Source organism: Gymnodraco acuticeps, unplaced genomic scaffold (genome assembly GCF_902827175.1).
Source record: "Gymnodraco acuticeps unplaced genomic scaffold, fGymAcu1.1, whole genome shotgun sequence".
Classification (NCBI taxonomy): Eukaryota; Metazoa; Chordata; class Actinopteri; order Perciformes; family Bathydraconidae; genus Gymnodraco; species Gymnodraco acuticeps.
This window is the reverse complement of record NW_022991705.1, coordinates 671,516-699,023: the sequence shown is the minus strand read 5'-3', so window position 1 is coordinate 699,023 and position 27,508 is coordinate 671,516. Positions and strand designations below refer to the sequence as shown.

Genomic DNA, 27,508 nt, shown 5'->3' with positions numbered 1-27,508 from the left:
ATAGCCTTAGAGGGCGAAGCCATATACGAAATAGAACATGGTTGGTGCATTAATGTATTTTTTTCAGATGTGCAGGAGGCATGGGCTGGGAAGGATGTACACGTCCTCCTTTCAAAAATAGTGCCATACAAACATGGCATCACAAACACTGGTCCAAACAAGGAGCTGGAGAGTGAGGTATTGCTTTGTCACATTATAATTTATATTTTTATATTTTATATAATTCCGTTCCCTAATGGGCAATATTTGTTTTAATGAAAGTCACAAAACATTGTATTACAGTTTTATTGACTTAAATCATAAAAGGAAATTCAGTGACGTTACAACAATGTAGTTGATAGTATTACAGTAAAGATGCCTCTTTTTAATACATTGTGATCATTTTTCTCAAAGGTGATCAATGCCTACCTTACACTCATTGTAAGAAAATTCAACCAGCGCAATGACGGTCAAGCAGCTGTTATTGACAGTTACGCTATGACCGCCATCTGGAAACACAAATTTGGAAGAATCCGGGTATGTACATGATTGGAATGACTTTGCATTTGTAAATGTTGCAAATGTGCATTTTTCAACAGGAATGTAATACTTTTGCAACTACTCTCAGGTTGATCCAATGGCACACACAGTCATCGTGGGAATTGTGAACGAGAACCATCACTGGATGTTGGTGGTGAGAATAGGAGCATATTTTAAGCTCCAATCTGTATCTATAGTGCTGTATACACCATATATAATTAGTGATTTGCAAGATAACCGGGCCACACATACATGCTGTCACTTATTATTGATAACATCTAAACAATACCCTACATCGTACCTGCGTAATGTATGGTTCCTGCCTAATGCATGTTGTGTTTCCATGTGAATAATAAAAGGTAATGTACCCCCATGAGAAGAAAACCCTCTTCTTGGATCCACTTGGAGAAGGGAAAGGCAAAATGAGGGTGTGCCTACAATCTACAAGGTACAGTGTACTAGTTCCGGTGTTGTATGAGTTTTTTGACAATGATGTGCTGCATCTTGACACATGTACTATCTACATACTGTAGAGCCTTTATGAGGATGAAAGGCTGCAAGGTGTCAAGGTGGACATGCAGCACCCTCCCCCATAATCACCAACAAGACAGCACATCCTGTGGTGTCCTGGCCTTAAAAGTGAGTGTGAAATGCATTTACCCAAACATTACTCTCAAACTCAAATTCAGTAGCAATTAGACTGAATATCTTGACTTGCTTTTATACATCTTGATCAAAGATGTATTGAATTGTGTCAAACTACACATATACAACATGTCATTCTTTAAATCTGTTGGGTCATTTGTCTGTATTCCATTTGAGGGTAAAATCATAGACAATGCAGTCCATATACTAATCAAGGTTCTCTTCAGTTTGCAGAGAAGATTTTACTGGGGGAGGCAATTGAGTTTGAAACCTCCCAGAAGGCAGTGGAGGAGCTGAGGCTGGACATTGCTACTTCTCTCCTCAGAGAATCTGGTTTGTTACCTTTTCTCAACATTGTCAATGACTTCATGTAGTTACTTTTATTAATTGTATCTCATAAGTATGCATCAATAACCTAGTATATTAATAATGTGCCATGCAAATTGTTGTATTGTATCACTGCTTGGATCATTGGTACTGTTGGGTTAATATTGACCAGGGACATTATCAGGGTTTTAAAAGCAACACAGTGGCTTAAGTATAGATTAAGGTAAATAGTCACTACATACAATATATTGTGTATCTAAATTCCAAATAGATAACATATGAAGCATCGCGACGAAGGTACGTTTTAACCGTTTGTTTTTTCGTTCTAATTGAAACAAAAAAAAAAGCAGAAACGGGTCGTTTTTTTGTTTTTCAATTTTGCCCCAAAATGAAAAACCGGAGATTCAGCTCGTTTTTTCATTTTTCTGTTCTTACTGTTAAAACAAGTATACCACTCAATGTTTCGTTTCCATAAGTGGGTGTGTCTCCAGCGCCTCCTTGCTTCTGATTGGCTAGTGTGCCTTATGCTTGCGCTGTACTCTTCAAAATAAAGGTTCTACGTCTTTGCCTTTAGACTGCGTTACAAATATACGTATATTATTATATTCATACATACAAGTACAGAAGACAGTCTGTCCGTATGTCTGTCTTTCTATGTATATGTCTGTCTCGATGTCTTTCTATCTCGATGTCTGTCTTTCTGTAACTATATTTTAGAGTTTAAAGCGGAGCCACTTTTACTCCACTACATGTATTTAAAACCTTTAGTAACTTTACAGATTTGGATTAATTATGTGAAATGTAATCAACACTTAAATCAGACTTTAGTTCCACCTGGAGTAAATTCACAAGCTACCCTGCAGTATACAAAGTCATTCAAACTAGCTGCACCTTTACCAGCTTTGAGAACACTTTCATGATCAATCATTATAAAACATATCATATGTATTGTTCTGAAATGGACTAATCTGCACAATGACTACTTTTACTGTCGCTACTTTCACTATATTTTGATGAGAATACTTTTCTACATTTTGAATGTAGGACTTTTACTGTAACAGAGTATTCCTACACTCTGGTACTTCTACTTTGACTAAAGTACAAGATCTGAGTACTTCCACTTTTACAAGACCTGAGTACTTCTACTTTTACTCAAGTACAAGATCTGAGTACTTCTACTTTTACTCAAGTACAAGATCTGAGTACTTCTACTTTTACTCAAGTACAAGATCTGAGTACTTCTACTTTTACTCAAGAACAAGATCTGAGTACTTCTACTTTTACTCAAGTACAAGACCTGAGTACTTCTACTTTTATTCAAGTACAAGATCTGAGTACTTCTACTTTTACTCAAGTACAAGATCTGAGTACTTCTACTTTTACTCAAGATCTGAGTACTTCTACTTTTACTCAAGTACAAGACCTGAGTACTTCGACAACCTCTGATTAATGGTTGATTTCCAAATGTTCTGTTGGTGCGTGGATGATAAAATAATAGTGTTTGATTGTATTGCCTTACGTATGCAGCTATTTGCCTGTGTTTAGAAACATAATTAAACATACCATGGACACACATTCAAACAATTTTCCATTTATTAAACATTGCAGATGAACCTGGAATTTGAACACACACTACTTAACAATAAACTTAACAATAAACTCAGTGCTTGAATTGGAATGAAAAAGGTGCCAGTACTCTAAAATCAGCAACTTTTTCAAGTCAATTTTATATATACAGCCCACAAACAAGAATTTGGCTACTATAATGCTGGTGGGTTTGTCTCTTTACTACTGTATATTTTAGAAAGGTTCACTGTACTTAACATTTTTTATGATAGGCAGTGGATATGGCTAAAGCTCAGTAAGGTCAATATTAACTGAAAATATAGCAATCAAAGTCTAGATCTTCTGCTGAAGACACATGAAGCAGAGACCTTTCAGGTGAGAGCCCCTCTGGTGGTGTTCAACATTAATGACAAGGAAACAAAGCTCTGGTCAGAAGCATTTTTTATAAAAAGCTTTAACAAAATTAAGTATTTCTGTACATTTTGAATGCAATCTAACTTTCCAACTCAGAAAACGAAAAACGAAAAAGTGCCAAAAGTCTTCTCACATGGCTGAGCTGCTTTGCAATATACTTCACCACTGAAGAATACAAATATGTATAAAGTAAACTATGATGCAATCTAACTTTCCAACTCAGAAAAATGATAAAGAGCATGAACAAAGAACATGTAAAAACAAATGCAAAATGTGCACAATCTAAAATGAGAAACTGTAACTGCAAGTAACAAAGTCTGAGCCATGGTAAAGAGTTACATTGAACACCAAGCTGATCAGATAACTCCCTGGTTGGTCTGAAGTCCTTCTATCTCCAGGATCTGTACAAATCGGCACATTATGCCAAAAGTCTTCTCACTGGGTGAGCTGCTTTGCAATATACTTCACATTGTTAGAAAAGGCTCCAGAAGGCCTTGGGGACATCAGTATCAGGGGCTGGAGCTGGACAGGCTCTTTCATCAGCACTTCTCCTTCCCTTTGCCAGCCAGGACCTCACATACTGTTCCGGATTGAACTGTCCTAGTGATGGTCCATTACATTTAATGAAAACCAGGCTGGACAGTCGGCTGACAGAGAGAGCATTCCTTTTTGCAGTAAGGATATCGTTCATGCAGCTGAATGCCCGCTCACACTCACTAGTGGAGACAGCGATGGTTCGGACTGCTTTCAGTAGAGGCTCCATGGCAGCAGGTGTACGGGATGCCCTGGTTTCCTTGTATTCGCGAAAGCCCTGAACAGTCTCTCTTCTGTCCACTTTCAGCACTTCGCACAAACGTAGCACCTCTACGTCCCCATACTGTACGTCTAACTCCTCTTCAGGCCAACTTCCAGGATGGATAACTTTCATGTCCTGGATTAGCTGATTGTCCCGGGCCTCCCGGCCATGTAATGGGATTTCTCTTGTGCTGACATGAGAGGAGGTTGTGATAGTCATTCTGTGTCTCAGATTCTCTACCATACTGCGGAAAAACTGACCTGCATGAATCTGTACAAGCCTGCCATTCTCACGCAGGGCAACACCCTTGAAGGACTTCTCAGCTAGAGCTGTATGAACTGTAGTCATGTGTGGGCCAGGCATGGTGACCATGGATTCAAAAACTCGTATTTCTCGAGTTAAGAGCCTATCTGCTGTAGGCAGTGTCATCTCTCTTTTTTGGAGTTGCAGAGAGAGGTCGCTGAGCTCTGTGAGCGCATCGTACATCAGTCCCAGATTGCTGACAAACGTTGCAGATGTGAGCACATCATCCAGGCCCTTGTACTTTGCTCTGTCTCTGGAATCCCTGCTCGTGTCGTTTGCAGCATTTGTGAAGTGATCATGAAGCACTCGGTAGTTTTCCCAGACTGCTCTGACGCTCCTTTCACTTGAAGCCACCCGGCGGATGGACAAAACACGCCCTATCACCAGGAGACACTGTCCGACTGCTTGCGCACACTGCGCTAACTGCCTCTGATTTTTGGGGGAGGCATGGAACAAGGAATAGAGTTTGTCAAAAAAGATCTGGAAATGATTGAGCCCTGAGACCTCCTTGACCACATCCCCAACTGCCAGCTCTAGACGATGATTGGAGCAGTGCCACACAAACAGGCTTGGGAATTTACTACACAACTGGGTAGCAACGCCTGTTCTCTTCCCTAGCATGACTGAAGCCCCATCACATGCAAAAGAAACGAAACACTGACCTAAAAAGTCCTCGTTAAAATCTCTTCCAAGACACTCCATTAACGCCTTTGTGATGTCATCAGCCGTTGTTCCATCCAACTCGATCAGCTCCCAAAAAAACGTTTCGGGCTCAGTATCAGCTAATGCTGAGCGTAGACACACAACAAGCACCGTTTTACCACTAATAGTGGTAGATTCATCGACCAAAACACAGAGTTTTCTTTGGTTTTCTGTAATGTCTTTTGCCATTTTTTTCTTCAGCTCATGAGCTATGTGGTCGATGATTTCGCCACAGGTTTTATTGGAGTGCAAAACCCTGCCCACGTTCAGCCCATTCAGTTTCTGTACATTCAAATCAATTGGCATGTCTGTGAATGGCCGGCTATGTTTGCCAATTTTATATGCCGTTCGAAAAACTCTGATAGTGGTGTCTAATTCAGATTTATGCATAGACTGCACTTGATGTTGAATAGTTTCACGTGAAGCAGATGTAAGGATGTCAGCAGCTTTTACATGGGCTTGTGATTCTTTATGTTCTTTGATTTTTTTTCTCAGGCTACCTTGTTGTTTGCCCTTGTCAACACCGAAATGAGACACTGCACACTCACCCCATTCAGTTGACAGTTTCAGTCCTTGTCCAGTGTGTATTCCCAAAGATTTGACATCTCTGCATATCCGACATCCTAGCTTCTTATCTTTAAGAAGGAGCCATGCATTGGTCTTGCAAAAATATTGCACCTGGTCCGTTGTCCAGCAGTCAGGTGCATCGCTTTGCCCGGTGTTGGTGGTGGCAGTTGCGCCAGCAGCAGCTAACGTTAGAGGCTCTGGAGGAGGCGGCGGAGCTAGTGCTAATGCTAATGCACTAGAACTTGGAGCAGGAGGATCAACCAAAGAAAGCTCCCCATCAGACACAATTTCCAACACAGGCACAGCATTCTCTGTATTTGAAGTTTCTTCCGGCGACAACCGCTGTCTTTTTGTACTTTTATTAATCCACGCTAACATTTTAGAAATGCTAATTTGTGACGTGACTTGCTTTCCTTCTCTCGGGGGCGTGCCTGCTCTGTTCTATCACTCTACATAGCCACCCACTGGGTGGGAGTTGCACTGCATAAACACAACACACGTGCATCTAGGTATGTAAATTGTAAAGCATTAAAACATGGTTTTACTAACAGTTTTCAGTATGTTGTTACTTCGGCATTATTATTATTATTATTTTTAAACGTGTATTACTATTAAATCACGGTCAAATAGGTTAATTTTGACATAGTCGTTTCCACCACAGTATTTACATGGAGAATATAAGCCCCGCCCCCTCTCCAGCACGTTCTGTTTGAATGACAGGAGTAAACAGCTGACAGCCGCTGTGAAACTCCAGCGGTTAGAGCGATGAGAATGTCCGTTCGGCACCTCATGACGCATCTACTGAGTACAGGGCGGCTGTATATATATATATATATGGATGTATAATAAGAACGGCGGGAGAGTGTTGAGTACTGGCACGGTGCATGAGTACCGGAGTACCGCCAGCATGCCGGTACTGAGCAAGAAGTGCCGGTACTCCATGGGTCAGAACCAGAAGTGCCGGTACTGCGTACCGGTGAGTACCGGCCCAATTCCAGCACTGAATAAACTTAACAATAAACGACTGAACTGCTGTCCACTTTAGGGTAGGGCCCTTAAAGCATCCAGTGCTGCAGACAGTCCAGCAACCTGGGTATACACTGGCTCCTGATCCCTGCACTTAAGGCATTGGGGAGATGTTATCCTCCACTCCTCCACACAGAGCCTGCATCCCACGATGCTTCGGCAGCAGGAGGAAAACATGGGTCCAGTCATTGTGTCTTTAAAAAGAAAAAAGACAGGTTGTTAAAGATATGCTGATAGTTACTGATTGATGTCATGGACTGTATTTCTGAAGCATGCACTCAAACTGAGAAAGATACTGTTCAGAAATAGATTTGAAAAGATTAACTTAGAATAATATGAAAATCCGGCACCTATACGTTTTATTCTTTAAATACTGTTTGTTACACTGAGCATTATTCAAAGAGAGGATGAAAACAATACCTCTGCAGATCAAACAGCTAAATGCCTGTTTGACTTCTGGCCTTGGTACTACCAAGTCCTGACTGGCTGCCACTATGTCAGAAATCTTCCTGGTGACTTCTTCCAGGCCTTGGGATGCATCCAGCAGTTCCTCCACCTTGTTGCTCAGTGTGTGGACTTCAGATAGCTCATTTCTGTTTTTGTCACATTTTGAAAATAGTTTAAGTATTAGCAGTCATTTAAGATTGTTTCTTCATTTTATTAGAGATAAAAGAAAGTTATGTATTCCATGGCAAATTAGATGATGCTAAATAAACAAGAGCATGTGGAAACATTTCATTTCTTGAATTACATTTAAAGGATATTGTTTATAAATGCTGATTGTAGAACGGATGTTGACTGTGACTCTTTATACCATGTGTTGACCCACAGAGTACTGAGGTGTGCTACAGTGAAGCCCATGCTTATGCATGTCTGCCCCAGATGGCAAACTTATATAGCCCTTGAGCTGCAAAAATGCTAAATGGCCAGAAAGCAGCCCTTTTCAAATAATGAGAGGGTTTTGCCAGTCTGTTAGCGAGTAAAATAAAGTGAAATGCTGCATATCGTGACCCTTCAGTTTGAGTGCTAGCCCTTCTTTACACATTAAATTATTTCCCCTATTGATAGACCAGTTCAAACCTTCTCCAGACAAAATCAGTTTTGTTATCCAACCACACCTGCTTCTTGAGCCTCTTCGACGCCATTGCCTGAAAGCAGAGCTCTCAACAGCATGGATCTTTCTTGCATTCGGCTTCCAGTACAAAGACCCTATATGAGAGAAATAAAGAGTAAAGACACGTGAAAATAACATGTTAAAAGGGGCACATTGTTGTACTGATAGCACTTTCAGACCCTTATCTTTTGCACAAATGAAAATGAAATATAGAATAATTATATTTACCAATTGTCCCTTCAGACTCAACGATTTCATTCCCAACGGTGTCTGTAAGGATGTACTCCTCACTGTCTCCCATGGCCACATTCACTTTTCCTGTGATCAGTGGAACGCTTGCCTCTGATTCAACAAATCTGATCATGACCACCCTTGTGGAAACAATCTTTCCATCCATTATTTCTGACACATGTATTGACCTGTAATGCACAAAGAACAGTGACACACATTTAGTTAGCAACATGGACTAAAACGTAACATTCTAAAGCATGCCAACGTATGAAATGGGCATCTCATTACCTTTGAAATGACCGAGGGGTGCTAATTGATCTAGTCAACTGACTCATGTTTGCAGTAGACATTGGCTGACTATGACGAAAAGCAAACGGCCGTGACTCAGCTGGCTCTGTCTGGATCCTTTGAGTCTCCCCAGGTTTTTCCCCATGAACCTCATAATGACCGTGATCAGAGAGGTCCAGGGAGCAGAAAGACCCACTATCCAATGGAAAAACTGCAACGTTGGCGGCATCAGTGATGAAAAGGCTACCTGCGTTGACCTAAAAGAAAATAACAGGTTATATATATTTCACAATTTCCTTTTAAACAATCACTTCTTTGTCTTTCCATGTGTGTCCTTGCATAATTTCTTCCTTTGTGTTTCTTCAATGGTGGTAGTGGTTTATTAATTGTATTGAAAAAAACATGCAGTTAGTAGTTAATCATTATTTGTATGCCTATATCAGACCTCAGTATCAATCTAAATGTCACTGATATAGTTTATAAATAAATGTCTTGCTGGACTGTACGACTAAATTGTCTCAGGGCTGTCACCAAGTAAATGCTGTTTTTAAGTTGTTGAAGTTTCTTCTTGCTTCACTTCTGAAAAGTTCAATTATAGTTATGCAGTTATTTGTGCAAAACAGTTCATATAAAATAATTATCATTGCATCTTTTCACATCTTTTCATGCCATGTCTATTTTGTGCACCAAATTAAGGATAAAATCCGATAACATCCTAATAATATCCTTCCCCATTTACAATGTGATATCTAAATATTGTTTTGTTTTTAAATTGAATGATTAACTGACTCTCTCGTCCAGATCACTCGTAGCTTTATTGCTATTGAAACAAGGTTAGCTTGTTACACGTTAACACACCATGTGCCTGTTCAATCAATAATTAATCACGGATCTCTTAAAAATACCTGAAAAATGCGGCTGATTCTGTCGACGCGCATGTCGTCTATTTTAAGAGTAACTCGCTGGCTGCCTCTGAAAAGAAAGTATGACTCCATCTCCGTTTTTATTGTTAACAATATTTGCTATCGCCGTGTCCGACAAGTCGTTCTTGGCGGTAATGTGTGCATTACACAGGGTGCATTTACGGCATGGTGGCGTAAATGTACCATCAATTTACACCAGGACTGCTGTGCGCATGACAGGAAAGTTTGATCGCGGGAAATATAGTCACCTCCTGATTAATAATAATGGAGTCCAGTTTGTTGGCCTACAGAGAAGTTATACAAAGTATGATAACAAATGGTTATACTGATCAAAATCTATCCGATCATCTCCAGTATGAATGTGGCTTAACAAAAGGGTTCTCCCAAACAAACATCCGTCGCTTTTGTACCCAAAATGGTATAGGCAGAGAGTGAGTGCACGATTCCCAACTGGAAGTAGAGGTTGCTAAAGCAGCTGTTGAGGTGAGGTAGGCCTATGGCTTAATTCAGTGATGTAAAGTAATTACGTAGATGTACTCAAGTACTGTACTTATTACTTCATAGTAATAGAGTGGCGTAGTGAAGCGTCCTAAAAACCCGGAAGTAAGTTCCTTCTGGTTCCCTCGACAAAAAAGCTATGCAATTTCGCCATAGGATTTTGGAAAATAGCTCGAAATAATGTCTGTGCTTGACACACATTTAAGAGACGGATCACGTTTTGTTCAGTCGGATAATCTCCACATGTCTACCCTACTTTTATAATCATAAATCGAATCGAAAGATTTATGATTTTAGGACGTGTCACTGCACGACTCTCCGAGCACTGAGCCCTGTGGCACTCCATGGCTAACTTTGGTTTGCGTGGAAGATTCATCATTGACACGTACAAACTGAGAGCGTTCAGATAGATAGGACCTAAACCAAACTAAAAAACAAACGGTTAAAACGTACCTTGGTCCTATTTAGTTTTTGTTTTGTGTTTACAAATTCAGACTGGACCAACATATGGAAGAAAAATGATGACTGGTTACCTGGCCTCAAAAGGAATCCGAGCATCAGAGGGGCGTGTTGGTCGTGTCCTCAGAGAAACTAACCAGCCATATCATGCAGATCGGTATCGTGTAGGTATTATTAAAAAACATCTAGATTTTCCTGTATTGTACATTGCTGTAAACATATTGTGAGAACAATAACATTGTGTTTGATTCCTCAGAGATTAAGGAATTTAAATCCAGTGCCATACAGCGCAGAGTACATCATGGGTCACAAATTGCACATTGACCAAAACGAGAAACTGGTGATGTATGGGGTGACCCACGTCCTTGCCGTGGACGGATTCTCCAGCAACATTGTAAGCCACTCCACCATGCCAGTGAAAAACAACCTGACCATATATCAAGAGGTTTACCAGTAAGTTTCAGTGCCCTGTTTCTGTTATAATAATATAATAATAACCTAATAAAAAGGTTGCAAACAGCAGACAGTAAATAATTTAGTAAACATTTAGCTAAATAAAAACACAATGGCTAAATGTAGCTTTATTTGAACAGTTTTATTTGGGAAACATATTGTAAATCGAAAACTACTGACAGGTAACCACTGTATATTGTACGTTACTTGGTAATTGATTGATGAGATCAACATTTTAACTGTGTACAAAATTCGCTTTAGCAATGCTTAGGTTGTAACAACAAACATGAAATTCTGTTACATGTCATAAGACTTTTGTATTGCTGTTTTGCAGGAGTGCTGTCCTACGATATGGAATGTGGGACCAAATCCGAGTAGACCATGGAAAAGAATTCTACTTGACTCTTTTCATGCAGGAGAAATTGGCAGACTTCCGGAATAACACAGGCAGACAGCCATACATGCAAACAAAGTCAACACAGGCGAGTTGTTTTTTTATCTGAATTGCAATCAACGTGTTCATACATTACATTACATGTCACTTGTTAGACGCTTTTAACCAATGCGACTTACATACTCAATACTGTGGACAATCCCCACATAGCCATTTTTGTCTTTTATTCCTCACTTTATCTGCTGTAATCATGTAAATTACCCTGTGGCGAGACAAATAAAAGATTTCTGATCTCATTCCATTATTCACCCAACTGCTAGCTGATAAAGCTGTCAATAGACCCATGGCGTTCACTAAACTTCTCTAGGGGACTGCTAGCTTTTTCCTATGACATAGGAGAGATACACAGTACTTTTGAACTGGATACAACAGGAATGGATAAAATACAAAGCCGGAAATTGGGAAATTAACAATGGGAAATTACAATGTGCTCTCTACATTTGACTCTTCTCATTTTTGTTTACTTTAAATTACAGAATCATATTATAGAAAGGATGTGGCCAGAGGTAAACAACAGGGTAAACTACCCTCTGAAAGGCGCACTCAACCACCTTGTTGACCAGGAGGAACTAAACCTCGAAGACAACATCACACGATATTGTGTGTCCACTCTTACCTGTCAGGTAGCCAAAATTGGAGTTGACCGGATGGTGCAGTCCTGGAATGCACACAGAATCCAAGGTTTGTATAGCAGTTTTCAGAATGTTACTTAAGCCCCATAACAAATGACCTTCTTTATGCATTTTTATAAGTTGTACTTATATCCTACATTTGTTTCTCTCTGTATCCCCTTTTTTACACTAGGTTGATGGAAATGTTTAAATGTGGCATGTATATATTACAATATTTCAATAATTGTCTGAGTAAAGACATATCTACTATCTAGTTTATAAATTGCTCTTATTGCATGAAACATATATATATATCTGGTAAGTACATAAACAGTCAAATTAAAAACATACTTTTTAAAGTTTGTAAGAAGTGTACTAATAGCAGAAGTACCATTTTTTGTAAGGGCAGGCTATGGTTACACGCTGTGTGAGGTTCATTGATATGTAACATTACACTAACAATGGCCACTTATTTGTGTTTTTTTTTAAGGTAAGGGTAACCCAAATCAACTTGCTCATGGTGGGTGCCCAAAGAGACTGCCTGCAGATCTTTTGCCTGAAGCTACAGATGCTGCAGACTGCTATCATCAGGAAGTGGGGTCCTCTCTGACACGAGTGTCGCTGTTTGGGAGAAACCCATTTGCCACTGTGGAGCACCAGACAGCAGCTGAACAAGAATTTGCAAGGAACTATGCGGACATTGCTGAACTCTTTGAGCGTGCCATTCATAACGAGCCAGCACCATTCCAAAACGGGATAAAGGATCTCATAGGCATTGTCAGAAGATATGTGTAAAGGCAAGTGCAGGGATCAGGAGCCAGTGTATACCCAGGTTGCTGGACTGTCTGCAGCACTGGATGCTTTAAGGGCCCTACCCTAAAGTGGACAGCAGTTCAGTCGTTTATTGTTAAGTTTATTGTTAAGTTTATTGTTAAGTAGTGTGTGTTCAAATTCCAGGTTCATCTGCAATGTTTAATACATGGAAAATTGTTTGAATGTGTGTCCATGGTATGTTTAATTATGTTTCTAAACACAGGCAAATAGCTGCATACATAAGGCAATACAATCAAACACTATTATTTTATCATCCACGCACCAACAGAACATTTGGAAATCAACCATTAATCAGAGGTTGTCGAAGTACTCAGATCTTGTACTTGAATAAAAGTAGAAGTACTCAGATCTTGTACTTGAGTAAAGGTAGAAGTACTCAGATCTTGTACTTGAATAAAGTAGAAGTACTCAGATCTTGTACTTGAGTAAAAGTAGAAGTACTCAGATCTTGTACTTGAGTAAAGGTAGAAGTACTCAGATCTTGTACTTGAGTAAAAGTAGAAGTACTCAGATCTTGTTCTTGAGTAAAAGTAGAAGTACTCAGATCTTGTACTTGAGTAAAAGTAGAAGTACTCAGGTCTTGTAAAAGTGGAAGTACTCAGATCTTGTACTTTAGTCAAAGTAGAAGTACCAGAGTGTAGGAATACTCTGTTACAGTAAAAGTCCTGCATTCAAAATGTTCCTCAAGTGAAAGTAGAAAAGTATTCTCATCAAAATATAGTGAAAGTAGCGACAGTAAAAGTAGTCGTTGTGCAGATTGGTCCATTTCAGAACAATATATATGATGTGTTTTATAATGATTGATCATTGTAGAGGAAACTTCTGTGTAGCTATGCAGTGGGAGTCACCGACTCAGGAAGGAGACACGGTAGGAGCAGTAGCTTTGATGTCAAACACATGATGGTTTATTTGGAGTTACGGCCGGAGGATTCACATCACAAGTCCAAGAGTCAGAGGTTCTGACTTCACGGTAGAGTTGCCACGTCAATTCTGGAGAGCCTCTCTCTTGCCAGCCCATCTAACTGGTTTCGCAGAGAGTAAACAACATATTTGAGAATATAGCCTAAACAGTGTGGGAACACTGAGCTACTTGCGTCGGACACTTATGACCTCGAAGATTTCACCTTGGAGTCCACAAATACAGAGAAGGAAGTGTCCCAGTGTACCCACAACACAGACCATCTGTGACCCAGTATTGACCGGTCACAGAATGGGAACAATAACATTATTGGCTAAGCAGCCTGTGTCCTTAAAGAAGGTAAACAGACATCAAGGTTTGTCCTGTATGTCACATCTTGGCGTCTATGATAATTATTTCCATAACAATCATGAAAGTGTTCTCAAAGCTGGTAAAGGTGCAGCTAGTTTGAATGACTTTGTATTCAGCAGGGTAGCTTGTGAATTTACTCCAGGTGGAACTAAAGTCTGATTTAAGTGTTGATTACATTTCACATAATTAATCGAAATCTGTAAAGTTACTAAAGGTTTTAAATACATGTAGTGGAGTAAAAGTGGCTCCGCTTTAAACTCTAAAATATAGTTACAGAAAGACAGACATCGAGATAGAAAGACATCGAGACAGACATATACATGGAAAGACAGACATACGGACAGACTGTCTTCTGTACTTGTATGTATGAATATAATAATATACATATATTTGTAACGCAGTCTAAAGGCAAAGACGTAGAACCTTTATTTTGAAGAGTACAGCGCAAGCATAAGGCACACTAGCCAATCAGAAGCAAGGAGGCGCTGGAGACACACCCACTTATGGAAACGAAACATTGAGTGGTATACTTGTTTTAACAGTAAGAACAGAAAAATGAAAAAACGAGCTGAATTTCCGTTTTTTCATTTTGGGGCAAAATTGAAAAACAAAAAAACGACCCGTTTCTGCTTTTTTTTTTGTTTAAATTAGAACGAAAAAACAAACGGTTAAAACGTACCTTCGTCCATCGCAGGCAGGCATCTTCAACTGCAATTTCATATAGGCTACACACGTCACACTCGGTCAGTGTATGTTTTGGTCATTGGATTTTCTTTTCACAAATGGAAATTCAAAAACAAAAAACTACTGGATATTTGATTTTCGTTTTCAAATTGAAAAACCAAAATTGAAATATAAGGCGTTTTTCTTTATCATGGTCAAAAAGGGATTTACTAAACTTAAAAAACGGGATGATTTTCCTTTTCTACTTCTCAAAACAAAAAATAAAATCACTAGAAAACAGAAACAAAAAAACCCCCCGTTTTTTCATATTCTGCTACCGGAAGTTGTCTTTCAAAATAAGAGCGCAGATGAGGACGGTCAATCCATGTATCTACGGTCCATTTGTTTTCACAACGAAAACAGCCAAGACACATATTGAGCCCAGATAATGAATGTTATTGAGGGCTAGAAATATAATAGGCCTGTGTCTAAAATGGACAACATTGTTAGGAGATTTCAACTATACAGCGATTCTGCACTGCGGTCACTCAGCCGTCTCTCGAGTTTGTTAGTTATTCGTGAGTGAGATCGATCCTGTTAGACTCAGTAGCCTACTAGTGAAACTACTCCCACAACAAGTACTATGAAGTACTTACTGTGTACTTTTTGAGTAATCCTCTGTCAATGTCCCCTCCTGAGAACAAGAATGCATGTTTCTCTGCTATTTTGAATCAGCGTTAAAACACCTTTCTTCATTGTTGGACAGAGTATTTTAAGAGGATGGTAAGCATCCAGCAATACCTCCGGTCAGTAGTCCGGCAGTAGCATTTTTACTCCTTGGAAAGTCTTGCCCGCTATTTAAATTGACTTTGATTGAAGTTAATAACAATATTGATATTATATAGATATATAGATATAGCATATTTGATGCAGTCTTTCTGAACACTTTTAAAATAAAATACTGCAAATTAAGAATATTTTTAATAGTGCCTTATCCCTTATGGCATGAATTTTTATTTTGGGAGGAAAAACAATGTTTCACCATGTGTTTTAGGAGCTTAGGGGTCAATGATATTATATCAATTATAAAATGTGACCCCCCACACCTCTCAACCAGGGGTTGGTTTGTTGCCTCAGGGCAACAATGATATAATACGAGGGTATTGAAACACCAAGGATTTCTACAATTCAGAAGAAATAGAAAAAACAACTCTATATGAATTCAAAAGGTTTTCTTTGTGTATGTGTGTGTGTGTGTGTGTTAGGGGTTTCACAACTACCAATATTTACTAGTCGACACGTTTTTCAAAATAGTAGTCGACTAGTCGTTACGTCATAATAAAGACACACAAAGAGTCGACTAGGGCCTACAGCGCCGACTAATGGTAAAGGTAGTCGACTAGTCGATTAGTTGGTGAAACCCCTAGTGTGTGTGTGTGTGTGTGTGTGTGTGTGTGTGTGTGTGTGTGTGTGTGTGTGTGTGTGTGTGTGTGTGTGTGTGTGTGTGTGTGTGTGTGTGTGTGTGTGTGTGTGTGTGTGTGTGTGTGTGTGTGTGTGTGTGTGTGTGTTTCTGTACTGCCTAAGAAGAAAGGACAGTAACAGAAGATCTCTGTGGCTTCTGGCTTGATCGCCGTTCAAATGACAGCGTTGGTTTCCCCAAAAGTGGGCGGGCTGTAAAGTGACGTAGATTTTACTCTCATCAATTATTCAAAACCATTCTATTTATTCTAACGTAAATTACATGCCAGTGTTTTATCTTTTTATTTATTTGTTTTTATTTTAAATCGTATAATGTCGGACTTTTTTTCCCGTCTGTGAGGAAAAGAAATGGGGCTCAGAGCCTCAAAATACTGAAATCTGTATTTTTGAAAATCTTTTTTTCCTTCTAATTTGTTATTATTTTCTAAATAACACACTGTTATTTACTCAACAATAACACACAATTATCCTTGTTTTTATTTATTCGTTTAATTCTATAATCTTGGGCTTTTTAGCATGCTTTTTAGCCGTAAATAAAGTCACTGGAAACAGACGTAGGCCTACAGTATAAGGGATATTTTTGAGTGATACACACCACAAACCCACTGAACAGATTACCCAAGATCCTCAGCTTGAAGCTCGTTGATTGGATGTTTTAGCCACAATGCATGTTGGGATATGATGTTAATGCGATATGATATCCGAAAACATTTTTTCAAAAAAAATACTTTATTCCGAGTGTTCACAGCTGATAGAAAAGGACTTGTAATTTTTAAAGATATTACTGATTTTCTTTGAATATAAGAATGTAAATACTGAGTTGAGCGAATAGTCAGGGGATTTGGGCGATGGGAGACACATCTATGGATTCACAATTTCAATAGCTTACCATTAAATGACGGATATACCTTTCTGTCTGTGATGTTTTACAAATCAGATATTAATGTGTAGAAGTAAAACATGAGAAATAGTATAGCAATATCCTGTAAAATTATGTAAAAACATGAATAAAACTACACATCTTCAGATGTTATACATACATAAGTGTCCTACACTAATAATACAAAGTTATTATTAGTATGCTGTGTGTTCCTTGTGTGCACCGCCTAGTGGTTAAAGCACGTTATTGAATTATTTTTGTTGAATAATGTTATTTTTGTTGAATAATGTTATTTGATGAAAACAATATTAAAGGTGGGGTAGGTAAGTTTGAGAAACCGGCTCGAGATACACTTTTTGTTATATTCCATGGAATGCTCTTAACATCCCGATAGCAATGAATATCTTAAGTGCTTTGACAAAAAATCCATTAAAAAATGTCATCTGTCATCGCCGGCTAAACGGATTGGTTGTACTTTTTGGATTGGATTGCCGCCCTGTCTGTCAGCCTTCCATCTCGTGCACGCACAAATGTATCTCGTGCCCTCATTGGGCGTGCATTGCAGCAGTACTTCAATGACTCGCCAGGCGGCCACTTTCACCAATCTGCAGACGTCATGTGCGCGTTCATGTGTGTTGGAGGAGGTGCTCTGTAAGGAAGTCTGAAGGAAGGGGCGGATTCTTTTCGGCTGTGTATTTTCAAATTTTAGTGCACTCGAGCCGGTTTCTGAAACTTACCTACCCCACCTTTAAGAGTACATACTTTCATAGGTGGAAAGTAGAAGGTCAATGATAGAAATATAGAATATTAAAAAAAAGAAGATACTGTAAGTGATCTCTACAATAAACAGTTTAGTGCTGGATGTACAAATATATTAATATGAGGATCTGCAAAACAGACAAACTAATTAACCTTTATTAACACATTAAAGAATACTTTAGGTTAAGGTCTTCTTTCAAATAAGAAAAAAGCTACAGATAAATATTAAGCCTGACAAAGTGCTTAACGTCTAATATATTGCTTTCCTGCAATGTTAACTATGTTGAAGCACTTATTTTAACTGATATTATACACATTAATTATACTCTTATGTATGTAGATAGTATAAGAAATGTGCAGAATATGACAGTTTAATGGTGGATGTACACACATATTGATAGATGTCTTGTAATGCACTGTTGAGGAACCTGCGACCCAAGTTTTTCATTCATTGCATAACTACACCGTAGTTGTGTGTATGATATGTCAATAAACCTTAGGAAATCTTGAAATGGATGTGCAAAATAGCCATTATACAGTTTTTAAGTAAATATTAGTAGAGAATAACGAGTAATTAATATACTTTATAGAGATCTGCAGATAAATGTTTAGTCTTCTCAAGCACCAACTATCAAATATCTCTCCTGATTGTTGGCACTTGACAATCACCTTCCCTGAATTTTACTCAGGTGTAACTAAAGTCTGCTTTAAGGGTTGTTTATATTTCACATCATTAATCAGAATCTGCAAAGTAACTAAAATAAATGTAGTGGAGTAAAAATACCAGGTTAACCTCTGAATTGTAGTGGAGTAGAATTACAAAGTAATGAGCTGTCATGTGGGTATATATTAATGCTGCCCATTATGGATACAAGCGATTTTCACCCATTTAGTAATTACATGTTTTAAATGTGTACACACCAATGTGTTTCCTATCGCCTAAACCTCCAGGGATGTACACAGTTTAATACTGTCAGTGTCAACTTCTAATTTTGGGGAAAAAGAAAACGTCTTTTAAAACTACAATTCCCAGTAGAGACGTGCCATAGAGAACATGTTGCGAAACACAATAGCCACCATGTGTAGTTCTCGGGGGGGCGTTCGGTCCAGTTTTGGATAGTCTGCCGTGGTTTCGTTCCATTTCAAACAGCTTGACGCTCGGCGTAACCTTGGCGCACTGCCACTCCAACATCCAATCCCAGAGCTTGAAGATTAATCACGGGGTTTGTCAACGGGACTGTAGTCCCAAAGGATAGCTGGGGATTATGGGTAGTGTAGTGTCTTCGGCCATCCTAAACTGAATTTTTTTTCCGGATATAATATCGCATTAACAACACCACATCTGGCTTCACAGAGATCTTCTGTTACTGTCCTTTCTTCTTAGAGGAAGTACAGAAAAACGTAACTCTGGATTTTTTTTCATGTTTGAGGTGCAATAAACGACACAGCAGCTTTTTGGCATGTTAAAACTATTATTTTCTGCCTCACTCATGAGAGTAACAGCTGGCGAAATTACAGCCTCGCCTACTGATTTCAAATGTGTGCTCTACAATGATATTTATAAATGACTATTATCATTATTATAAGCAAGACAATAAATGGCAAAGATATGTAGAAAATAAACGTATTTAAGATACGTTCACAAGAAACGTAACGTGGGAGAAAATATGTTTCTAGAAGATATGTAGAAAATAAACGTATTTGAGATACGTTCATAACGAACGTAACGTGGGAGAAAATAAGTTTCTCGCTAAACGTAATTGAGAATGCAGTTTAGTTCTGTGGGAACGTAATTTTTAGGAGACAGGGTTGCGGGAGGGGACATTGACAGAGGATTACTCAAAAAGTACACAGTAAGTACTTCATAGTACTTGTTGGAGTAGTTTCACTAGTAGGCTACTGAGTCCAACAGGATCGATCTCACGAATAACTATTGGCAGAAAAAATAATAACAAACTCGAGAGACGGCTGAGTGACCGCAGTACAGAATCGCTGTATAGTTGAAATCTCCTAACAATGTTGTCCATTTTAGACAGAGGCCTATTATATTTCCAGCCCTCAATAACATTCATTATCTGGGCTCAATATGTGTCTTGGCTGTTTTCGTTGTGAAAACAAATGGACCGTACACGGATTGGCCGTCCTCATCTGCGCTCTTATTTTGAAAGACAACTTCCGGTAGCAGAATATGAAAAAACGGGGGTTTTTTTTGTTTCTGTTTTCTAGTGATTTTATTTTTGTTTTGAGAAGTAGAAAATGAAAATCATCCCGTTTTTTAAGTTTAGTAAATCAATTTTTTACCATGATAAAGAAAAACGCCTTGTATTTCAATTTTGGTTTTTCAATTTGAAAACGAAAATCAAATATCCAGTCATTTTTTGTTTTTGAATATCCATTTGTGAAAAGAAAATCCAATGACCAAAACATACACTGACCACACTCTAACACACCCTTTCAATAATGCGGTTTATTTAAGATGTGAGATTTCCCCATCTTCCTCCTTTCAATGTGCTCTTTGGTGTGTATTACTTCTAACTGATAACCTCAGTTAATTTTTACTTTGAACTTATTATCATCAAAGCTGTAAAGCTAATACATGTGATGAACAACAAAAGAACCATTAGAACCAAACTTAAATTGATGCATACAGTGCAAAATAAGTTTTTGGATGTTTTGTAATGACATTGTGCAGGTTCCCATTCTACAGAGGGTAAGGAGAGTGTGAAAGAAGGAGCAGATGGCTCCTCTGTGCTCAGATTTAATAATTTAGAAAATCTATGTGTTTGTGTGTTTTGCCTTTTCTTCACACAAAATAATAAAAGACCACAACAAATGTGTCCTTATACAATTGACCTTTTAGTCAAAAATTGGAATGGGTCACCTTGACCCCAAATCTGCAATGTGGTTTATCTGAAGATGTATCTACGTTTTGTCTCAACAGATGATCTAAGCAGGCTTTGCTTTTACTGCGGGATGGAGGAGCAGGATGAAGAACATTGGGTAATTTCCTATTGCACATTACAAATAAAGAAAATTAGCAGAAATATGTTTCCAGACTTTATCAACATAACATTTGCGTTGGTAATTGCTACTATATTTGGCATCTTCAGAATTAACTGATAAAGGATTAATGTTTTGCTTGTTTTTCCATACATTTTTGTTGAAAATGTATTTTTTTCTCATAACACAACACTTATGTTTTTGAAAGATTTTGATAATTGAAGGAATGGTTAGAATGTTATTGGGAAATACATTAGAGATATTCTATTATCATAAAAAAATCCCATAATGCATACCTTACATAACAAGTATTTATTATTTTCTCAGATTTGCTGTGACATTTGTCAGCGGTGGTACCACCACCAATGTGTACAAGGCCTGCTGTGGATCAACCGTACTTGTGCGCTGGATGCACATAATGCCCCGAAGGAACCATCATTAACTGTCCACTGTCATTTCAACCAATGCAACTATTGTTTGGCCTGTCATAAAATGCCTCCACCCCAAAATATGTTTCTATGAATCCCACCGTCAAGCATTTTTCAGGGTATGGTTCTAGGACTGGTACCAATATATGGAGCAAGTTTCATGAATGTGACACTTTTATTTTGTAAGATAGCAAGGGGGGGCATATTGTGATGGCCAGGCCTGTCATAAAATGCCCCCCCCCCCCCCCAAAAGAGGTTTCTATTAATCCAACCCTCAAGCATTTCTCAGGGTATGGTTCTAGGACTGGTACCAATAAATGGAGCAAGTTTCATGAATGTGACACTTTTATTTTGTACGCATAGCGTGTATATATAATAATATGCTGACAAAGACTATGTAACATTTGAAAACATATATTTTGATTATTAGATGACAACTATGTAAAATTAAACAATACATTTTAAAGCACGTTTATACAGACAGGACGTAACAATAATGATAAAAAAAAGATTAAAGAAAACAAAAACTGAAAAGGAAGTGACGAATGAATTTCGACACCTCAAATACGGAGCGAAAAGTTAAACCAGAAGAATCAAGACTATGAGCTCCCACTAAACAACTCACAGTCTGAAAATTACCATTAATAAAAACCCTGAACGTTTACTTTTCGTTTTAAACATCGTTTTAAGGTGTAAACGTGTCATTTAGAAATGCACGTTCCCGTGACAAGGGGGGCATTTCATGACGGGGGGGCATATGTGACACAACACCGGGTTGCCGAGTGGGGCCAGCTGAATAGACCAGACTCCAGCAAAGGTAAGTTGTGTCTAGAGTGCGCCATCTAGTGGGATCAACTGAAATGCCGGGTATTGCAGGAAAAAGACAAAATGAATGCGGTCTTTACTATAATTTGGTCAATTTTGTACCAATATTCGGCGGGCCGGATTCAAAAGCCCAGAAACCACTGTTCTGACGCTTTTAAAGCAACTTTGAGATGTTATCAGTATCAGGGGCACAGGCCATGGTGGCTGTAGGACATTGTTGGAGTGGTTTTAAAACCCACCTCGGCTCCGTATGTTCGTTTGGTGAGCATCTTGTAAAATCATAAAGGAAGGAATTCAAAGCACCAGATACAGGGTTAAACAATAATCTGTTTTAATGATAAACGGTAATAATACAAATACACTTCTCAAAGGGGTGGGCCCAACCCCCTGCTCTGGTCCAAATGCCGGGAGAACCTTATCATCTTGACGGCAGGAGAAAAAGAGAGCGAACACCAGGACTCAACAGGAGATATTGTAAAAACAAGGGAGGAGCTGTGTGGATGCTACCCCCATACAGGTCATCTATTGGCCCATATATAAACGATGGGCTTTCGTAGCGTATCAGCGCGTGCCAGCCGAGATGATCCGGAAACAGTCTTAGTTTGAAGCAAAACAAACACATCTGGCTCGTATTCCTGCAGCTTCCACACACACACATTCTTCAGACTTCCCTCTCGGCTCCCCTCCCCCATCTAGTCTCCTGTCCTGCATAACTGCACCTTATTTCACATAGAGTAATTTAAGCACATTTAAGCCCACTTCTTCACAATGTTGTGGCAATTTTAGTACTCACAACATGAAAGAATAAAACAGAAAGAAATCAATAAACCACAAACACAGGTATTGTCTGAGCAGAATTCACATATAGCTGCTCAAATAGACACACACTCCTTAGCATTAACAGAAGTTAATTGTTCTTGTCGCTTTAAGGGCTTCTGTGAACTTCCTTTCACCTCGAAGTCAGCGTTTACTGGAATGAATGCATTCATTGACAATTCAGACAGACTATTGTCTTGTTAACTGTGTGACTCAATTCTCAAGGCCTGCAGGCTGTGCATTATTAACTTAAGAAGAATTTAACCATTATATCTGAGGAAAATCCCCCTTTGGCTTCCCCCGCTATTTTGCACAGACTATTTATAATTAACAGGGAAACTCAAGGGGCCTCCCTCAATATCTGGAAATTGCAACAAGACTTTCTGCCATTCAAACGTAACACTTCTTATATATCAGGTGATAAAATCTTCAATTACCACATTTCCCCCTTTTTATCTCATTCTCAAGAGATAAACTTACACAAGGCATTTTTAAACATATCTACTGTCATTCTTTTCTACTGTGTCCGTCTCCCAACATTGTATAAATCTATCAGAAACTGAGACCCTTTGGGAACAGAACACAACTTTCCATGGCAGTGAAGGAACCACTAGAGGGCAACCTGAGTGCTAGAAAGCAGTCTCCTTGTGTGGTGAATCATCAGCCCCCCCCCTCAGAGGAATACAACAAGGGCAGCTGATAGGGAGGGGGAGATGTGGCTTTCCCGTCACGGGTGGAACTGATCAGAGAGAAGTAGACTCCTCTGCTGCCTCGACAAGTCCCCCAGCCCGCTGACAGCCGCTTCCGAGTAGTCTGCTGTAGGGCTGTCTTCAGAATCCTGCTCCTCCAGTCCACTGATGGCTGCTTCCGAGTAGTCCTCCTCTGCGAGGGCCACGTCCGTCCTGATGTCGTCCCCGGTCCTAGCAGGTGGTTTCCCCGCCGCACACTGGCTCCCGTGGTACGAGCTGTCCCCCTTTCCTCCTATGCGGACGGCATGAGAGATCCGCTGGGTCACTCGGGCAGGGCCGGAGAGCCTGGGGTTGAGCCACTTTGGCCTGATGACCTTCAGCCAGACGAACTCCGCTGTGTCGGCCTCCTGGGTCCCCCTTTTGGCATCACCAACCTGTGTGGAGAAATCTGATACAAATCCCTCAAGCCTACGCTCAGGGCTCCTGGGCCCTCAGCTATTTGACCCACCACTGCGTAGGCTGCTTGGAGCCTGTTGGTGGGGTGTCTTAAAACAACAGACGTCTGTGAACAGGTTTTCTAAATTAATTGTAGACCTCCTATCTGCCAGTGCAGCTTCAGAATCTTAATACTTGGACTGTGCCAACTAAATAAGAACCCCAACATCTTTAGGTAAACTAAATAACATATTTCAATAGCTCTGAATTTCTGACAAGCATCTGTGTTTATTTTTAAATGAAATCCTTGAGATCCCATTTAAAATCTAAATATAATATGAACGGCTAATGTTTCTGGTAAAGAAACACACTAATGTTATGGATTCAAAAACAACCAAAATCACGATACTGACAAAGTGAATGATTTCCTGGTGATACTGCTTCTACCTGTCAGTGCTTAGATATTATCACGCTGAAAAAATGAATACAGAATTCCCACAAACTGTCATCAAATGTCTTTCTATTATGAATTTAGATGAAATGTATATCCCCATAATGACCTAAACAATAAAGTCTATGGATTTTACTTCTTTACCAGGCTAGTTACATGATGTTGTCTAAATTAAATTCTGTCTCATTACATTACTATGTTTTAGCTTTAACTATAATATGTTCTTTCTACATTTCAAACCTCAGTTACTTTTATACCTGTTGAAACATTACTCACAGGTCAACTTCTTCAGTATTCCATTCTGGAGTTACATCTCTCACAGTAGCCCCTTGGCCACTGATTCTGCATCTGTGTTACCTGTTATAACTCAATCAATATTAGAGACATGTCAACATTCATCAAACAGTATCTTATCCCCAGATATGGAGCAGGTCAATTCTAAAACTGTCAATCAATGGTCAGATTGAACAATCGAGTTGGGGCAGCAGGTTCCTTTCAGTCCCTAAATTAAAAATGTACATTGTGAAGTTTACACTCCCCCTTTTTACACATGAACTCATGTGTAATCCTGTATGGGAAGAAAACCTTCAGGTAATAATGGATTATAAGAAAATACCAAACATTTTTCCCAAATGTACATCCATAATTTTCCACAATAAACACTTCAGTGAAATGAAGTGTTTCTCTCCATCTTTCAGTCCTAAAAGAAACAGAATCTTCATGTTTTAGTTTGAGTTTCACATTCTGCAAACTCCTGTGGGAGTGCACAAGTGCGGTTTTCCAATTCTGTGGAATTGTGTTGAGCCCCACAATAATGTGTTAGTCCAAAAACATGCTTGATTAGTCATTGTTTTAAATCATGCAGTTGCACTGATCACATGCAGACATACACTCACACTCACACTGTCAGGTTGTAAAGTCAAGTTTGGTCAGGTTCACCCCAGAGTCAGTCATTGACAGTGCCTTCTCAAGTTACACTGTCGGTCAAAGGTCAGTTGGTCTCAGTCTTTTTGGCCATGTGTCGTGCTCTGCAGAGACTTTGATATTTCAGCATAGGCCAGTATCCTTTGTCTACAAAAATCTGTCATATATAATAATAATAATTGTGAAGTAAAAACTTCTTTGCAGCAATGTTGAGCTAATCATGAAATGAGGGAAACTGGATTCGCCTTAGTCAATACACTGATATTTATTGAGAATTCGTACGGCCGGAGAGATCACAGTATATCACAGTTCTCATGTAAGATACCAGCAAACTCTGAAGACAAAGGAGCCAGGAACACATCTATACATGAGAAGAGGAGGGCCCTAAAACACGCGGGTTTTCCTTTAATGCATGCCAGATGTCGAGACAAAGACTCGTTGCATTGCAAACCCACATGAGCCAAGCTTCTCCCCCACAGGATATCAGATGACCTCTTGACCTGTGTCTTCCTGAGAAGCTACACAGGATCACATTACAGGCAGGAATATATGCGGTTTACCAAAAAGCATAACTTTGTGATTAACATTTTACAGAAAGACTGAGGACCTCTAGATACACAGATCGTATTAAAATATTCTCTCACAATAATAATAATATATTTTATTTCTATAGCGCTTTTCTTGAACCCAAAGACGCTTTACATTTGGGAGGGAGGGTAGACAAACAAAACAAAGACAATGCCAAAAAGAAACAAAACAAAACAGAATAGCAGTCAGGAGGAAGTTGATTGAGAGGGGGGGGGGCTTATGGATACAGAGTTGAAGAGGTGGGTTTTGAGGCGGGACTGGAACAGGGTGAGGGACTCAGACTCACGGAGGTATTGGGGGAGGGAGTTCCAGAGCTTCGGGGCTGCCACAGAGAAGGCTCTGTCCCCGAAGCTCCGGAGTGGTTGGTAGAGGATGAGGAGGTCAGTGATGTAGTGGGGGGCCAGATGGTGGAGGGCTTTGAAAGTGAGGACCAGGAGTTTGTAGTGGATGCGGTGTGAAACGGGGAGCCAGGGGAGTTCTTTGAGGACCGGGGTGATGTGATGCAATGATTTGGTGTGGGTAAGGAGTCTGGCAGCTGCGTTCTGGACACGCTGGAGTCACGCTGGATATATGGAGCGCCATAATTTATTAATTCATTTGGCTTGGCACCAGCTCTCCCTTTAGCCTTATCCATACAAATAAAGATTTGTCCTATAGAGTGGTTCCTAAAAGTATCCTTTTAATGGTGATCAATATTGTAACAAATGAGATCAGTACTTTATTCACAGGTGAATACAAATCTCTTGAAGAATAATTTGTTAACATGATGAAAAGATTGAAGCATATGGTTCTACTCTGTCATGTCTCCCCCTTTATCCCTCAGTGTTTTCGGATGATTCTCATTTTACTTTAATAGTTTCCTCTTTACTGCTATTTTTAATTTACCAATTGATTAATTCATGGGTATGGCTTTTTATCTTCACTTATTTATCAAGTCAATTCAAGTTCTTTAAATGTGCGCTTATAATAAGTGTGTTTATGTGTAAACTCACTCATTCCCGTTGATTCCCTTCCTCTCTCCTCTGGTTTATCTCAAGCCGCGACCCCGGCCACCGTGACATTCTGCTCCACCATCTCCTCTGATTCTGACTCCTCCCCCTTTATCCATCAGCTGTAACTCTTTGAGGCAGCCATCTGCCCAGCTACATCTGCAGCCCCCATCATGCCGCGGTTTTTGTACTGCTTTGCATTTCATCTCCTCCTTTACAGTCTCTTTGCTGTTCTTATGGAGGGCGGATTCTGCTCTCATGTCCCACACTTTGCTCTTGTGCCAAATCTCGTGGCTCAGCTTGGAACTTCATGCCCTGCCTGAGGGACTGATGAGAGTAGATCTCTGCCTGTCAGCAAGCTGTTTGGTTCTGGATGCCACAGGTGGAGATAGTTCTGGATGCAGTTCTTATTGTTGTTGGTGGTTCAGCTCTGGTTCTCTGTCTGGTCTCTTGAGAAGGAGCAGTCTCCTGGTTGGGATAGGCCTTTGCTTGCTCAAGCGGATCGGGGTCTTAGCCGTCTGACAGGCAGAGAGAGAGAGAGTCCAGGTCTCGGGACGCATTACCTATAGAAATTCTAGCACA

General features: G+C 39.5%; 2 protein-coding genes across 2 annotated transcripts; both read left to right on the top strand.

Moving 5' to 3' along the window:
* Nucleotides 1–79: 79 nt before the first annotated feature.
* On the top strand, nt 80–27,054 carry LOC117534626. The gene is made up of 9 exons (XM_034198870.1): nt 80–177; nt 394–516; nt 608–673; nt 879–967; nt 1,053–1,158; nt 1,392–1,497; nt 20,723–20,781; nt 21,109–21,175; nt 26,975–27,054. Exons 2-9 carry the CDS (start codon nt 478–480, stop codon nt 27,052–27,054), a joined length of 612 nt encoding a protein of 203 aa, XP_034054761.1. The 5' UTR covers nt 80–177; nt 394–477.
* Nucleotides 7,941–13,090, top strand: LOC117534609. The gene is made up of 6 exons (XM_034198848.1): nt 7,941–8,772; nt 10,414–10,542; nt 10,635–10,831; nt 11,166–11,313; nt 11,762–11,966; nt 12,387–13,090. The coding sequence occupies exons 2-6, from the start codon at nt 10,438–10,440 to the stop codon at nt 12,689–12,691; spliced, it is 960 nt and encodes a 319-aa protein (XP_034054739.1). The 5' UTR covers nt 7,941–8,772; nt 10,414–10,437; the 3' UTR covers nt 12,692–13,090.
* Nucleotides 27,055–27,508: the final 454 nt, after the last annotated feature.